The 17,606-nt window shown below is 32.3% G+C and overlaps 1 protein-coding gene across 1 annotated transcript; it reads right to left on the bottom strand.

Annotated features, from left to right (window-relative positions):
* Positions 1-6,300: 6,300 nt before the first annotated feature.
* On the bottom strand, positions 6,301-7,926 carry LOC18031985 (feruloyl CoA ortho-hydroxylase 1). Its single transcript, XM_006422152.1, has 3 exons — positions 7,427-7,926; positions 6,677-7,025; positions 6,301-6,543 (listed from the first exon to the last, which is right to left on the bottom strand). Exons 1-3 carry the CDS (start codon positions 7,924-7,926, stop codon positions 6,301-6,303), a joined length of 1,092 nt encoding a protein of 363 aa, XP_006422215.1.
* Between the last annotated feature and the right edge of the window lie 9,680 nt (positions 7,927-17,606).

Genomic DNA, 17,606 nt, shown 5'->3' on the forward strand with positions numbered 1-17,606 from the left:
TTATATGTCCAAATTCACGCCTTTTCTTGGCGATTGTTTTTACGAAAGTTTTCAAACGTGCGGTTCTGTGCCTATCTTTACTTGACACGTGCATAGTTGGTAAAGACTTTTTCTGATTAAATTCAATTTTGTGTACTATTAATTATTAACGTTAAGGTAAAGAACTTTGTAGTTTTTGACTAGTTCTTTCATCATTTTCAGCAATACACTGGACTTCAAATGCACATGGTTCTGAAATTCACAGAAAACGTTTTGCAATATTTTATTGTAAAAATATTATATCCAAATACTTTTATGCAAAACCATGTTATCCAAATTAATATTAACATAGAAGTAGAGATGATAAACAAAGAATTAAAGTAAATAAAAACAAGTTTAGAGAATTATCATGTGCATTAAAGTTCTCGATACTTCTACTTTTCGATATAAGAACATTGGGAGAAAGCCAATTTGCCCCCACTGTAATCAATATATACCATTTACCCCATGTTGTTTTTGTAATAGTTAATAACCCCCTTAACAACATAAGTTTGCAATATTATCTTTATTTTCAAATATATTTTTATTCATATTCATTATAAATTACATAAATAATATGAATGGAAATTAAAATAAAAAATTAAGTATTAAAAACAAGAAATATATGTTTTGGTGTGAAACAAATTAATAATATTTTTTTTCTTGTACTTTATACATTTAACTTTAAAATATTTATTAGAAGAAAATGTTTACAAAATAAAAAAGTACAAGAAAAAAATTTATTATTAATTTTTTTTGTCCACATCAAACATATATATCTTGTTTTTAATACTTAATTTTTTTATTTAGTTTCTATTCATTTGATTTATTTAATCTATAATGAATATAAATAAAAGTGTATTTGAAAATAGTAATAATATTATAAACTTATGTTGTTAGGGGGTTATTGCCTATCACAAGAAGAGGATGGGGTAAATGGCATATGTTAATTACATTGGAGGGAAATTGGCAATCTATTCAAGAACATTTAACCTAGCAATAACTTGCTAGTTGGGTCAGCTAAATATCACACATTTGATTATTGAAAATCACATATATATTCTTCTAATTGTCTTTTTATTTTTCTTTTTCTTCTTCTCCACACTTTATTTTCTTTTTCAGGTTTCCCTTCTATGTTCAGTTTCTGGTGATTTGTTGTGAAAAATTTTAATATACTCGCAAGCGCATGAATCTAGAAATAGAATAGTGGTAACGAGGTCGAACCCACATGAATTGTTATAAATTGAAAAGTCTAATTTAAATCTAAAATTAATATTAATTATAACCTAGTTGAGCAAATTGAGTTTCTAATAAAATCAAACCAATTAAACTAAGAAAACAATTAAAATAAAGGAGAATTCAATAAGAGAAAAGTTACCAAGGTTTCAGAATCCACCACTATTCAACTAGTAATTATTTAATTATTAATTAATCTTCAATTTTAGAGTGACAACTCGAAATCAATCTATGTCATCTCATGGATAGAACAATTAAGCATAAATAAAATTAATCTTAAGTAGGTTCTTTTTCTGTTTAATAGTATGATATCTAAGCATCCCCTGTAAACATATTGAATAACAAAGAATCAAAAGTTTTCTAAACATTCTATGTAAACAATTTAATGAAAGACACATAATCAAAGATAATCATATATAAACTTTATAAATCCAAGCACATATTTAATCAAATATTAATCTTAACAATCAATAATGCGTGACATAATTAGTGAAAAGATTTAATAACACCCAACTAATCATATGAAACAAGAACCATAAACATTAAAACTCATATGTAGGGAATTAATTAAATAAAAAAATAATTATTTCATTGAATAGGGTTTAATTTTAGATCTCATTATAAGAAAATTAGCTAGACATATTTGAATAGAAAGCAACAAATAAAATAAAACAAGCCATAAGAATATTGAACTGTTGTTGCCGCTATTTTCTTTTCTTCTTTGCCTTGCATCTGCTCTCTTTTTTCTCCTCTGGCAGCTTCCGTCTCAAAAGCCAAAGGCAGCCTTTATATTCTTCAAAATGGGCCCGACCTTTTCAATTCTAAAGCCAAAAGGCTTGGCCTTTAATTTGTTTTGCTCTCACACGTGCCCACTACTTAGAATTAGAGGTGGCAAAAATACCCGCCCGGTCCGGACCCGAACCGTACTTGGGCGAATACCCTGCCTGGGTATGAAGCCGGGTCGGTCTTGGGTATCACTTGATAAACCTGGAACCCGGAACCCGGATTTTATTTTAAAAAATTATAAAATATATATTATTTTAAATATTTTATATTTATTTGACTCATTTATTATACATATATAAAGTTTTAAACACTTAAAGTTTATATTTTCATATCAAATTTTATTGAAATAAATTTAAAACTTATAAAATTACCAAAAAAATAAAAAATATATACACATAAAATATTAAAAAATATAAAATTCGGGTACCCGGATTAAAACCCAGCCCGGACCCAGACCTGAACCAGTTGCATCCGGGCAGGGTCCGGTCATGGCAATACCCGGACCCGGCCCATGGTTTTGCCATCTCTACTTAGAATTGCATTAGGATTCCTTTTTTTAATGCCATGCATATGCTAAGAATAATGGCAATTGCTTCTTACGTGATGCATCTGTTCTCTTCTTGAATTAAATTTTAATAAATTAATTCTTTTAATTCCTTGTCCTTCAATTGATTCTCAATTTAACCTCCCTTACTTCCTAAATTGAGTTTTTTCATGCCTTTTTATCCATAATCTCCAATTAATTCCATATTCAATTAATTAAAAATAAAAAATAACTAGCAATTATATAATTAAGGGTAAAATATGTATATATTATATGCTCATCATGATTCTATGTGTGTTTGACAATTTTCTTTTTCATTAAAATAAAGTTTACAATAAAAAATTTTGAAATTACTCTTTTTTTTGTTTAATTTTATTTTACGACATTTTGGAATCTGTTTTAAAAACATGAAATGAGTACTTTTTTCCCCTTTGTTTCGATATTTTTCCGATAGCCATGTAGCCATTGGTGAAATCCCAAAGGATTTCTACGTATCTGACTATCTATACATGTATAAGGATGCGTTTGGGATTGATGTTAGGCAACTGTACCTTTTAAGCTACAGTACTAAAGTGTTTGGTAAACACTATCTGCTGTATCTTGGAAGCTATGTTAATATGATTTTTCACTTGTATAATAGAAAATATATTATATCTTTAATAATTTTATCAAAATTATTATTTAAAATTTATATTTACTACATATTATTAATTTTTATTTCATAGTCACATCATTTTTTCCATAGCAGGTGTGGCTTAAAAGTTACAGCACTTTAATCCCAAACGCACCCTAAGTAATTCAATTTGTTAAATGAGGAGATTTTGCTGAGCTGATGGAAGAAATTAGGGAACGTGGCAAAAATGTCGCATCTTTTTTATTTTTATTTGACTTTTGTATTCGATTTCTGAACTTCATAGCTTTGAATTTAGCCTAAATCTAACATGAGGGAATAATGTAATTTACAACAACTCAAAATGGTCATCTAGTAAAATAAAATGATGGCATCTTGAAAGAAATTAAGAACAAGTGTGTTTGTCGCAAGAAAAAATCTTAAAGAAACTGATTTTTTATTGATTCTAGAATTTTCCTTTAACAAATACAAAATTAGTGCATCATTATATATATATATATGTGCATGTGATCATAACAACTTGTAACTAACTACAATTACTAATAATTAAGCTAATTACATTTGGTTACACACACGCTCTGTATGTTTAACAACAAACTTAATAGCTTATGCTAAGCTGTCAGCTGAGCTGGCAATCTTCTTAGCCACCTCAAATGGAAATATTATATTACAAAATCACTATATATTATGCAGAATGAGCTCCCGTAACCCATGTGAAAGAAAGTAAGAGGTTATGAGAAACCACATTTGGATTTGTTGTAAATTACGTATTAACAAGATCCAATAACTAATATTAGCGGTAGAATATGTTCATAAGATAACGATAACGATAAGCATAACAATTCGATTTGATATAATATTTTGCATCTGATTGATATTATAGTTATCCTTATAATTGTATATATCCTTTAATTATCTTTTAGCTATCATTTGTATTTGGGTTTACCACTTGTATTCTTTAGCTTTTATATAAGTGAAGCGTGTGTGATCGTACACTCTAATCCACCACCCTTGTGCTGCTTTTCTAGTATCGATCGAGTTTTAATTAGTGGATCCTTAGGCTATCTTTAAGCTTTTTTTTTTTTTTAATTAAAAAAAATAAAAATCATTGGATTTCATCACATTTCATGGGGAAGTAATCAATACTACTTTTCTACACGAAGCACCAAAAAATTTCCTCTTGGCGTCAAATATAGGAGGTTGACAGGAATCACGTCAAAGTCATTCTAAGATGCCCACATGACAAAGATTAAGACTATCGTGACATAAACAAAAAATATAAATAAATAAATAAAGATTCAAGTCAAGTCCATTATGACATGCCTACATAATTAGAACAAAGACCATTATACACATATAAATATAGAATATGAATTCCAAAATATTTGTATTTAATTGTCGAAGAAAGGTCCCATTGCCTGATCATAGACCGGATTGGATAAGCTGATCAACGGAAAGGTCCAATCTGATGTAGGGTGTTATGTGTCGCGAGTAGTGTACCTTTTGAAAGCCATAATTTAAATTACAAATATTCATTTTTGGCGTATAATACACAATTTCAAAACTTGTCATGAGACGAACAAAACCCAAAACTGTGTAGGCTGTTCTACCTTGTGGTCGAATTGAAAATTATATTTCTTCCTTAGTTGTTTCCTACTTTTAAGATTTTTCCTTATTTTTTCTAATTCTTCTAAGATTTTTATCCTTTTTACTTGAACTTTGAATTTGAGTGTCGTTTGGTTTGAACTTTGGATTTGAGTGCTGTTTAGTTTTTTTTTTTTTATTATTAAGAGAATTTAATTATCATATTAGAATTCAAATTTACTTATTTGGATAAATTCGTGTTATTTAATCTTGTTATAAATTCAAACTTTACAATAAAATGATGCAGTAATGTGTTTGTTATATTCCGTTGCAATCACCGCCATATTGATTTTTCTTCGAGGCAAATGCTGGGCCATCAAATGGGCCTTGAGGTAGTGCGATGGATTATTATTGGGCCTAAAACCTTCTTTTGGGGTTTAGGGTTCAAGTATTTCAAGCCGTACATCTGACTCTTGGGCTTTGATTAAAGTTCTGAATGCACACTTCCAATTACTAGTGTAAGTTAAGAATTCTGATCAAGGCTCCAAATTTATTATTAAATGAGTCCAACAGATTTATAGTACTAACTCACGCATTTATATTATATTTCAAGTTATAATGTATATAGGGTTCCCAAAATTATTACTAGAAAATAGACCGCAAAGAATTGAAGAATTACAGATGAATGCACAAAAAGAACTTAATTGTGTGAATCGAAAAATAAACATTGCTATTACACGAATTACAAATCCTTATGGACGCCCCAATATTCTTGCCGAATTTATAGCCGGACAGTTAAAAAATCGAGTTTCTTTTTGAAAAGCAATGAAAAAAGCTATTGAATTAACGGAACAGGCCAATACAAAAGGAATTCAAGTACAAATTGCAGGGCATCTTGACGAAAAAGAAATTGTGCGCGCCGAATGGATCATAGATAATTTAATTCTCTCCTCACGTACACAAACGGGTTATTAAATTTTATCAACTGATCTATGTGGTTCTCATCTACACATCTATATTAATTATTATCTATTAGTGAAAGTGAAGAGATTATTTGGGAGTGGGAGGAGGGGAAAAATAGAATATAAATTCTTTACTTCAATAAAATTTTAAATGTTTGAATAAAAGCAATATCCAAGTTAGGAAATTAAAGAAATTAGACCTCATTTTCTTAAGTTCATGAAACTAAAAAAAAAAAAAGTTGGGAAATTAAAGAGAAACACGTAATGGGTTGGTATGAAACATGCATGTGTTAAAATAATACAAATTAACGGACGAAACTTGAATTTAATTCCATGATTACGCACAAATAGAGTATAAGTTCAAAGAAGACATACATATTTCATATATCATATATAATTGCATACAATAAAGTAGTCACATAAAACACGTACGATCGATGTAAAGAGAAAATTAAGCAAGGGTTCATCAACAGAATGATGTTTATTTAACATCCATGGATGCATGAATTAATAAAATGCAACGTCAAGCTGCTGGAAAGCTATATAGCTCTTGCAAAATCAAGAGACTTCTTGCCATCATGAGCATTGCTGAAAAAGTTGTTCATGTAATCTTGAAACAGAAACTCTCGAAATCGAGACCCTTCCTTTTCAACCAGCTGCGGCAGCGGCCCGATTTTTACCGTAGGCTTTGGCATGGTGAAGATTGGGATTGACACTCTTGATTTGCTGCTTGTTGTACGGACCCTGTGTTCAGCACTTTTGTACCTCCCATTGCTCAGTATCTAGACCGTATGCAGAAAACAAAAATACCATAACAATATATATATTCACAAAAATGTTTCGTTACATTTCTCAAAATTTTGTTTAAGTTTCCGAGTTACGAGCTATATATTAAAAAAAAAAATATTTGCCAACCTGTAATGTATCACCAACATTGATGACCAACGCGCCTGGAACCGGTGGGATCTCCATCCATTCTCCTTTCTTTCCAACATCTGGTATGTCTTCTTCAACTTTCACGTACAAGCCACCAATTCCATCCTGTAGCAAAATAGTAAGAGCGCCCATGTCTGAGTGGCGCCCCACGCCCACTGTGAGCTCTGGATTAGGGCACGTAGGGTAAAAGTTCATGTTCACCATCTTGAACCCAATGATTGCATCCAGTTCGGGTTCATCTAGTGTCACTCCGAGATTCTTGAATAAAACTTCGAGTAATTTTCTCACCATCTTCATTGACGTTCTTAGGTACTCCAGCGCCACTATACTGTGAAATAAACATGGTAAGTATTTTATACTCAGATTTGGATTCGGTGCTGGTAAGATCTTGTGCTGATCTTTCTACAGGATTATGATTGGTGGTTATTGAATAAGAAATGCATATATGTCAGGTCTAAGACACACAAAAGTCGTTGTGAATTCACACTGAATTCCAAATAATTTTTAAAATAACCACCTTATTATAAAAAAAAATATTAAATAAGGGAGATTGCCACGTACTCCATAACTTCAAATATTATTTTGTGTTTATAATGACTTTTTTTCGCTTTGGGGAAGAGTTTGTACGAGTGATGAGTATTATGAAAGCGGCGGGAGGGTAAATGGTAAGATTAAAAAGCCTTAGGAGAGAAAGTGGTCGTCTCTCGTTAAATATAAAGAAATTCTTACTTGCATTCTTTTGGCCATTGTTGAAGGGCTTCAGCATCATTGGTATAAACCATGCTGATATAGTCCTTCCACTCCAACGCTTTCTCCTTCTCCGGCACAAAGCTTGTTCCATACTTCACCAACGGGCTCGGGCTCACACCTTTCCGATAAACGGCCTTTTTTCCCGGTGTCTGGTTGAAAAAAGCGTGCGCTGCGTCCTTAAGAGACTCTAGCAACTCAACTGGCACTCCATGGTTGACTACTTGGAAGAATCCAAGAGTCTCAGAGGCTCTAGCAATTTGTCGTGCAACTTCTTCATGGTTAGGGCCATCGAGCTTGGACAGATCAATGGGTGCTTGTGCACAAATGCTTGCATTTTTCTTGTCAATTCGCTCTTCTTGTGGCTGTATGTATGGCTGTGGCACTTTTGAAAGGCCTAAATCCACCATGCCTTTAACACCATTGCCGTCTTGGACGACAAAGTTAAAAAGAGAATCACCATCTTCCAAACTTGGAGCCATTCTAATTGGAGAATTAACTGTGTAATTTCAATTGTTATTGACTTAATTAGTGCATATGCCACTGCCAAAGTTGCGAATTTATATACTGCATGATTAGTTGACTTTTCTATATATTAAATAATGGCGACCTACCCACTTGGTAGGTTTCGACATGTTGTTCTTTTTTAGCAGCAAGACTCATGGCTTTTAATTAAGAAAGATATTTAAAATAAGAAATTAGTCAAATTGATTACATAATAAGCATTCTTTCTCGTAAATGAAAATTATTTCGTTTAAGTCTTATGGCTTGTGCTAGGGATTAGAAAGAGAAGATTATATTAAAATTAGTACAATCATTCAGTGATATTATATATAATATTTGTAAATATATTTAGTATATGGTAAATAGAGGAACAATTTTATTGAAAAAAGCTAGTCTTGTGTACCATAGAAGGTTCGTCTACTTTACAATTGTACTACAATTGTTTTGAATAATTTATTTGGACATTTCAAGTAATTTATTGTATACTTTGCAAGTTTTATGTTGTAATTAGGAAAAATTTCATAATGTAATGAAAATTTTAAGAAATATAGCGAACACCTTGTGGTTGGTTATACAAATCTTACTCTAAGAAGAAATCATAATTCATTCATGAGTTTCCCGTTTATGTTAATTTTTTTTTTAATTCTTATTATTCTTCCCTATTATCAGAGAATTAATAAGGTTATTATTATATTTGAGAAAACTATACTTCGAGCATGAAAGAAAGAGTATTAAAAATCTTTATATTTTTCACACCTATGCAATTTGACATTCAATTAGCTCAGCATGTCATCTTCACAAATTAATTAAAGAAGCTCACCAGATCATTAAGTTAGCAATCAACATGAAATTTTAAATATTAATAAAAGCACACAATTTTAAATACAACATATTTACTTCACCAACCTCTGTCGAATTAAACTGTGAACAAAACATGATAATAATACATCATTTTTCATGCTGTCTTTTATACATTTAATTTGCACTCAATCTCTAGGGAGAAATATAGCCACTTTCTCCACAAATATTTTTATTTTATTTTTTTTATCGATTATTCCCGACAGTTTTTTATAATATAATTTTAACTTTTTAACAAACTACAAATTAAAAAGCTTGCAATTGTCTAGTGGATGACTTTTTTTTTTTTTTTTCTGATAAAGAGATAGCAATTATTATAAAAACTATAGAAAGTGAATGATAAAAGCTGAAACTGTTTAACGAAAACTTGGCAGTCTCCAATTTAAATGGCCAGTTTGACAGAGAAACTTATCCATTTTCTTGTTAGAGAAGCAAGGCAAAGTGAGCAAGTTGGGCAGGAAAATAACTACACATGAAACTGTATTTTAGAGAGCCTAATAATAGTATTAAATACAAATTTTGGTTGATCAATCTAAATGTGTGTGTATGTATATATTAAAAAAATCTTATCAAAATTAGTTGCAATGAAGAAATGAGTTATAGTATCAAGAAAAAGCTAATCTGCAAAGCTGGAGCAGTAGCGCTTTGTGAAAATGAAAATGGGCGAACTTTGCTGTGAAATGGGAGGGAGGGCATGCAGTCTCTTATTATTGGTCCAAATTCATGCCTTTTTTGTGACGATTGTTTTAGAAAAGTTTCCTCCGTTCGGTACGCATCTTTATTTGAGAAATTTTGATGTGACTAACCCAGTAGCTATAGATTTTCTAACCAAATTCTTTTATTATTATTAATTATTTATATTAACTTTAAAAACTATGCTAATTTTTGACCAGTTCTTTCATCATTTTGAGCAATACATTGGATTTACTATTTTCTTTAATTATTTTTTTCTGTATTGACTTTGACTTATGACGTAATTATAACCTACTTCTACACAAAATGTTTAGCAATATTTCATTCTAAAAATGTTATCTCCAAAGACTTTTATGTAAGACCATCTTATATATCCAAATTTAATATAAACACAGAAGCAGCTGAGGATGAATAAGCAAAAGATTAAAAAAAGTGTGTAATATTACGTGCTAAACATTTAAAAGGGAATATGGAAATTGGAAAATTCAAATAAAAATTATTGAAAATTACTTTCTAATGAATTTTGACACCATGTAAATCTATCTACAACGTGATGGGTTTCCTTTAACTTAAATATTCCGTTTCGGGTTAAAAAATAAAAATAAGTTAAGTTAATATACATTACTGGGAATTAAGAAGACAATAGAATTCAACATTAATATTTAGAAAGTTGATGTTAAGCCTAATATTTTCCTTTTCAGTTATCTTGTGAACTTTGAAAATAGTCTTTTTCAATCCCATGTGTGGGGGCTTGGAAAACTTGTCTACACTTTCAGGTACAAGAACGTTTAAGCTAGCAATAACTTGCTAGTTGGGTCGGTTTAATATCACATTTGAGTCGATTCAATTATTCAAAATCGCATATTTGTTCTTCTAATTGTCTTTTTATTTTTATTTTTCTTCTTCTTCACACTTTATTTTCTTTTTCTGATTTCGCTTCTACATTCAGTTTCTGGTGATTCTGTGTATGTTTGACACTTTTTCTTTTTCATTCAAATAAAGTTTAAATTACTCTTTTTTTTTTTTGGTTTAATTTTATTTTATGACATTTTGGAATCTGTTTTAAAATAAAAAGATGAAATCAGTATTTTTTTCCCCCTTTTTTTCGATATTTTTCCGGTAGCCATGTAGACATTGCTGAAATCCCAAAGTATTTCTTCGTATTTGTAGATGTAAAAGCACTTCAATTCGTTAAATGAGGAGACTTTGGGGAGCTGATGGAAGAAATCAGGGAACGTGGCAAAAAGGTTGCATCTTTCTATTTTCATCTGACTTTTGTATTCGACTTCTGAACTTTGTAGCTTTGACATTTAGTTACACACACACTGTGTGTTTAACAACAAACTTAATAGCTTATGCTAAGCTGTCAGCTGAGCTGGCAATCTTCTTGGCCACTTCAGATGACTTGGCATTGCTGATTCGTTTTGGCTTGAGCTTGCTCTTCTTAGCCAAAATATATTATGCACAATGAGCTGCCTTAACACGTGTGAAAGAAAGTAAGAGTTTATGAGTAACCGCATTTGGATTTGTTGTAAGATACGTATTAACAAGACCCAGTAACTAATATTAATGCTAGAATATCTTCATAAGATACCGATAACGATAAGCATAACACTTCGACTTGATATAATATTTGCATCTGATCAATATTTTAGTTATCCTCATAATTTCATATATCCTTTAGTTATCTTTTAGCTATAATTTGTATATGGGGTTTTCACTTGTATTCTTTAGCTTTTATACAAGTGAAGCGTATGTGATCGTACACTCTAATCCACCACCCTTGTGCTGCTTTTCTGGTATTGAGTTTTAATTAGTGGATCCTTAGGCTATCTTTAAGCCTTTTTTTTTTTTTGTGAAAGTCAAGACAAGCTTTTTGACAAAGACAAAGTTTTATGATAATTTGTCAAAAAATTTGACAAACTGGCAAAACATGTTGACATATTGGCTAAAGTTTAGACACCGAATACAATACACACCAATCATCTTGACGATTTGTCAGAGGTAGGTGAAATAGTACAATTTTGCTCTCTTGTAAATAGAGAACCAATCTTCAATTGTATGCATCTCAAAATTGAGAGAAACAATTTAAATGAAGAATTGTTAAGAGATAGAGTAATTAGAGAGTGTGTGTATTTGAGAGGTTTTTCCTTTTAAGTGTGTGTGAGAGCACTGAGTGTATTTGGATTTTGGGAAGTGAGGTTTCTTTACTTAAATATTGTACTCTAATAATGATTAGTAATACAATTATTTTCTCTTACTCCCGTAGACGTTGGTAAAATTACCGAATCACATAAAATTCTGTATCATTTATTTTTCTTATGATTATTTGATACGTTTGATTCTGCATTCCGCACACAACATTTTTTAATTAAAAAAAAAATCATTCGATTTCATCACATTTCATGGGAAAGTAATCAATACTACTTTTCTACACAAAGCTCCAAAATTTTTTCTCTTGCCGTCAAATAGGAGTGGTTAACAGGAATCACATCAAAATCCCTCTTAATCAAAGTCATTCTAACATGCCCACATGACAAACATTAAGACTATCGTGACATAAACCAAAAAAAAAAAAAAGATTCAAGACCATTATGACATGGTCATGCCCACATAATTAGAACAAAGACCATTATACACATATAAATACAGAAAATGAATTCCAAAATATTTGTATTTAATTGTCGAAGAAAGGCCCCATTGCCTGATCATAGACTGGATTGGATAAGCTGATCAACGGAAAGGTCCAATCCTTCTCCGACCAATCCTACTTGACTTATCCATGCTAATCGTGTGGGGCTGGCCGTACTCACTTACCGGAAAGAGCAGAAGGCATTGACCCGCTATCGTCCTACCGGGCCTTAAACCCTTTGCGCAAGTCAATGAATAATTACTCTCCGCAGCTTGGCTCCGTTCAATGCCTCATTGCACAAAAATGACGCAAGATGGGGCTCAAGGCTAGGTAGGGGTAGGTTATTCCTCTTACCGTACTTCCTGAGGGGGGCTTGAAAAATGCTGTTACAGAACAAGAGTCCTTAGGCCTCCCAAAAAGATTGAAGTATCCGACAAGCAGTCTTTTTCTCTTGTATAAATAGATCTTTTAGCCACATTGAATGAAAAAGACCATGTTGGTGGTATAAAAGGAAACAATCCTATAACGGTTGAGAATTAATCTTAGAGGACTATCTAAGAATAACTTTTGAGCTAGTTATTGAATGTAACTTAGTCTGCTTATGAGCTTCTTTAAACCCACTCCACCACTTGGAAATTACTGGTCTTAGTGACATGTTTCTCTGGTTCTGAGCTTCCAAAGAGCATTGACGAAATTCGATCTACTGAATTCAAGCGTTTGGAAAATGGTCGGCTATCCATATTTTGTTTTATAATTTTGAGGCGTGAGTTTTATTTTACGGGAAAGATTAAGATTTTTTGGATTGCTGTGGCCTGTGAGTGTTAGTTAGATCATATTGGTTTTTTGAATGTTATGGTTTTTTGCTCTGGTTGGCAATTGTTGCTACTATTTGTTTGGACCATGCATGCATGGTGGAGCAACTTTATATTCTCTGTGTTAAGTTTTAGTTTTGCTTGAATTTGATTAATATTTTTGCTTTGATTATTTGCTTGAATTAGAGCAGTTTGACGCACACGATAGTGTAGAAACAGATAGTTTTATTTTGATTAGAAAATTTTTAAAGCAAATTGTTAAATGACTCTCCATTACAGTCCATTGCGGGCATCTCAATGCCAACTGATACCTCGGGCTCTGCTCTAATTCAAGCTTTCGGTTGCCAATTCTCGTAGTCAGAATGCGTACGTAGGTGGTAAGATTGATGAGTGGCTGCAAAAAATGCACTCAGATTTTGTGACTATTACAATTTCTCCATACATGAGATTCAAGAGAATTCGGGAGTAAGACAGGTTCGCATTTTTGAGTTTAGTCGTCTAAATATGCTGTATTCACTTCTCAGCAAGCGCAAGGTTCTTTAGTTTGTACAAAATGAAAAGGTTGACGGATGGGGTGATCCTCGCTCCCTACTGTCCATGGAATTGTGTGCAGGGTTCTGCAAGTTGAGGTACTGATCCAGTTTATTCTTGAACAGGGGAGCTTCGAAAAATCTTAACTTTATGGAATGGGACAAACTTTGGACCATTTATAAGAAGATCATTGATCCTGTGTGTCCTAGATATACTGCTGTCCCTGACAAGACATTTGTTCACATCATATCAACGTTTAAGAAGTATGAAGTGCGTGATGAGGCCAAGGTCACTAAAGAATATTTTCCAGCCGCTGTTTTCCCTATCAAACCCCACATCTAATTGTGTATAGTACCGGATTCAGAACCGTGGTAGTGGATCGACCACTGATGGATTCAGAGACAATCAGAGTTCTTGGAACATCCCTAGTCTCATTAAACACTCAGTTGATCCCCGCTGCTAGTTGTTTAAATTTTGTACGGGTCATCAGATTAAATGTGTCCTTAATCAGAGGGTTAGTCACCAAGACAGCAACCAATCTTATGACTTTGCAATTCCTTAGCATGACATTCTACTGTTGCTCGAGTGGCACAATAGTGATTAGGTCAAGTTGATTCGAGAATATTTCCCAGCTACTGTTCTCTCTGTCAAGCTCCACATCTGTATGTGTAAAGTACCGAATTTGGAATCCTGGTACAGGATCAGACACCGAAGGATTCATAATTCTGGGCATACCCCTTGTCTGTGAAAAAACTCGGTTAATCTTTGCTGCTAGTTGTTCGAAGTTATTACAGGTCATCAGATTACATGTGTCCATGGTGATAGGTTCAGTCATCAAGACGGCAACCAATCTTATCACTTGGCAATTCCATGGCACGACATTCTGCTGTTGCTCCAATGGCACAATAGTGACGAGGTCAAGTTCGTTTGAGAATATTTCCCAGCTACTGTGGTCTCTGTCAAGCTCCAAATCTGTCTGTGTAAAGTACCTAATTTGGAATCCTGGTACTGGATCAGACACTGATGGATTCATAATTCTGGGTATACCCCTTGTCTCCCAAAAAACTCGATTGATCTCTGATGCTAGTTGTTCGAAGTTATTGCAGTTCATCAGATTAAATGTGTCCATAGCCAGAGGGTCAGTCATCAAGACAGCAACCAATATATCTATCCATTTGTCCTGTGAATATACATGCAAGTTTGAACATTTCTCGAAACAGAAACAGTAGAACTGCTATAACTTAAATACATGTATTTTCCCATTCAGTCTTTTCTCTATATTCGCACAACTTTATTTTCTCAACAAACAAACAGGGACATTTGGTTCGGCAAAAGAGTCCAGAAAGGAAGTCACATACTAAGTTCTTCGGTTCTTTTACGTATGTATACATTTAACACCCAAACCGACTCCTGTTTTGAATCAGCAGCCAAAAAGAAAAAAAAAAACAAATAAATGATTAAAAGTTAGTATTCCGGAAACCAATTATAGAAAGTACTCATAAATCATAGTAGAAACAAAAATTTAATCCAATGCCAAGAAACTTTAAGGACTAGCATTATGAGTATTGAACATGGAAGCATAATGCAAGTTCAAGAACCTTGAATTTAATCGAACAAACCTCAAGAGTAATCGAAAAATTAATAGAACATTGGGCATAAATCAGTGTAAATTAAAAACCTAAAATTTAATCCAACAATGCCAAGAAACTTCAAAGACCCTATAGCATTAGCATTATGAGTAATCGAACATTACAGCAGGATGCAAGTCCAAGAACCTTGAATAATTAAACAAACCTCATGAATCTAAGTACCTTAGAGCATGAAAAGAAACAAAGATTGTCTTTAGTAGCATGAGTAGCCAAACATGAAGCATGCATGCGAGTAGATAACCTAATTTATTCAATGTCAAGAAAAAGAACGTAGCATTAAAAGAAATAATACATAACCAAACAGCAATGTGATCTTTCTGAGAAAGAATGAGAGTTTAAGAGCTGTGAGAGATTTTCAAGAAGCAATAATACGTACCAAACAACAATGTGATTTTTCTGAGAAAGAATGGGAGTAGAGAGAGGTGAGATATTGTGAAGAAGAAGAAGCCAGTAAGAGAGATGAGAGATGAGAGATGAGAGATGAGAGATGAGAGAAGTCTATTAGTTAGGCAACTGGTTCAGTTAATTTGGAGGGAAAAGAAGTTAGTTTGTTCTTGGAAAATATCACTACAATCCCCAGTGCTTAAAATTATAGCCAACCAACCTAAATGTGTTCTCTGTTATTTTGGAGGGAAAAACGTCGTACATGTCCGTATTTTTTGGAGAAACAGCCAACCAATTTTTAACATTTGTTAAAAAAATAAAATTAACGTGAGTAATTTTTAAGGTGGTCTAACATTAATTCATGACAAAAGGTAACATTAATTGATTAATGATATTTGCACTCAATCATTGAGCATGTCCAAGTGAGTTGCGAGATACATATCTTAATTTCAATTTAAAGAATTCTGAAGACTTTCACTTAACCTTTTTTTCACACAAATTCTTTGGCATTGGATTAGCTAATTCTAATGGTTTGCCAAAATCTGGTACTTTGGATTTGTTATGACAATCAATTGTTTCCGAAAGGATCATTTTAGAGTTGGCTCATTTTTGGCATTCCTATTTCTTATTACATTTGGAAAGCCTACAATAATTTGAACTTTCAAGATGATGATGACGATGATGATAATAATAAAAAAAAATTCACATAGACATATACATATACATATATATCCGCTTTTACTCGTTCGATTGTACAATCTGTTTGGCGGTGCTGTATACATAGACATATACATATATATCCGCTTTTACTCGTTCAATCAGCGATGCTGTAGAGCTCCCAAGATCACCAGTTATTTGGCACGTACCATCCTATTAACCCTTTAATCAAGATCACGAGTTATGTGGTGGGCAAATTTCGGGATCATGTCCTTCCTTTCGTGATATCACAACTGTACAATCTGTTTCATTTTAGTAATATTGTGCTTAGAAATTCAACTCTAATGAGGTTTTAAGAGGTTTTATAATCAAGTATTCATGAATTTGCTGATGTGGCTGGTGTTCTAACGTGACGGGTATGCTGAGCTGCGCTGACATGGGAGGGAAGCTGACAAGGCATTAAGATATGAGTTATCACACTATTACGCTTTATAGGGTGTAAAGGACAGGAAATTTTAGAATACATTAGAGGTACCCTATCAATCATATAATAAGCAAATGATATTATGATATATGTCCATTTATTTTAGAAAGATACTATACAAGAGTGGTGGTTATATTAAATTTTTGGTGTATTAAACCATCTGGTATCCGAAGACCACATTGGGCCCCAATTAATCCAGATTTGAACTAGGCATGACCATTAGGGCGGCAAAGCTCTCTCAACAAGTATTTAACGCAGCTGCATTCCCAAGCTTCGAACCGAGAACTTTGGTTAAGGTTTCGTTTGGTACAACTTTTCAAGTAAAGCTTATTTAAATAGAGTTTTTACTAAAAAAAGTTTAGTTGTTTGGTTGTCAATAAGAACTTTTATTAAAAATTTATGAAATTACTTTAATATGTAGGTTTTTTTAAAGTTATATTATAAAAATAATAAATAAGATTTTCAAATAAGTAGATGATATTTTAGATATTTTGACATTTAAAAAAAGCTTTTCAACCTCTACTCTTAAAAGTCCAAAATTTGAGTTTTTGCTAGTAGAGGTAAAATATCTTATTTAAGTTTCAAAAGCTCTATTAGAAAAACAACCAAACAACAACAAAAATTATGATAAGAGCTTATAAAATTAAATAAGTACTTATAACCATTAAATAAGCCATACCAAACAAGCACTAAGTTAGAACAACCCCATGCTAGCTGATTTACGCGTTTGTTGGTTGGTTATATTAAATTTAATTACACATGTCTACATGCATTAATCAATTGTATACTACCTCTAATATATTCTAGAGTTCCTCGTAAAGGATAATTTCTTTTCTTTTATTTAGCAAACTCTTTACCAAATTTTTCTTTAAGCTTTACCCTAATTCTTGCCTCTAACTACTGCAATCAATTTGTTGGAAAGTATCTTCGCAGGGGATTAGAATCCTCTCTTAGTCTG

Source organism: Citrus clementina, unplaced genomic scaffold, assembly GCF_000493195.1.
Source record: "Citrus clementina cultivar Clemenules unplaced genomic scaffold, Citrus_clementina_v1.0 scaffold_9, whole genome shotgun sequence".
In the NCBI taxonomy this organism is placed as follows: Eukaryota; Viridiplantae; Streptophyta; class Magnoliopsida; order Sapindales; family Rutaceae; genus Citrus; species Citrus x clementina.

Coding starts and splice junctions, on each gene's coding strand:
- LOC18031985 (XM_006422152.1), bottom strand. CDS start 7,926: ATGGCTCCAAGTTTGGAAGATGGTGATTCTCTTTTTAACTTTGTCGTC. Junction 7,026..7,426: donor CAATGGCCAAAAGAATGCAA/GTAAGAATTTCT, acceptor TTTATTTCACAG/TATAGTGGCGCTGGAGTACC. Junction 6,544..6,676: donor ATGTTGGTGATACATTACAG/GTTGGCAAATAT, acceptor CATACGGTCTAG/ATACTGAGCAATGGGAGGTA.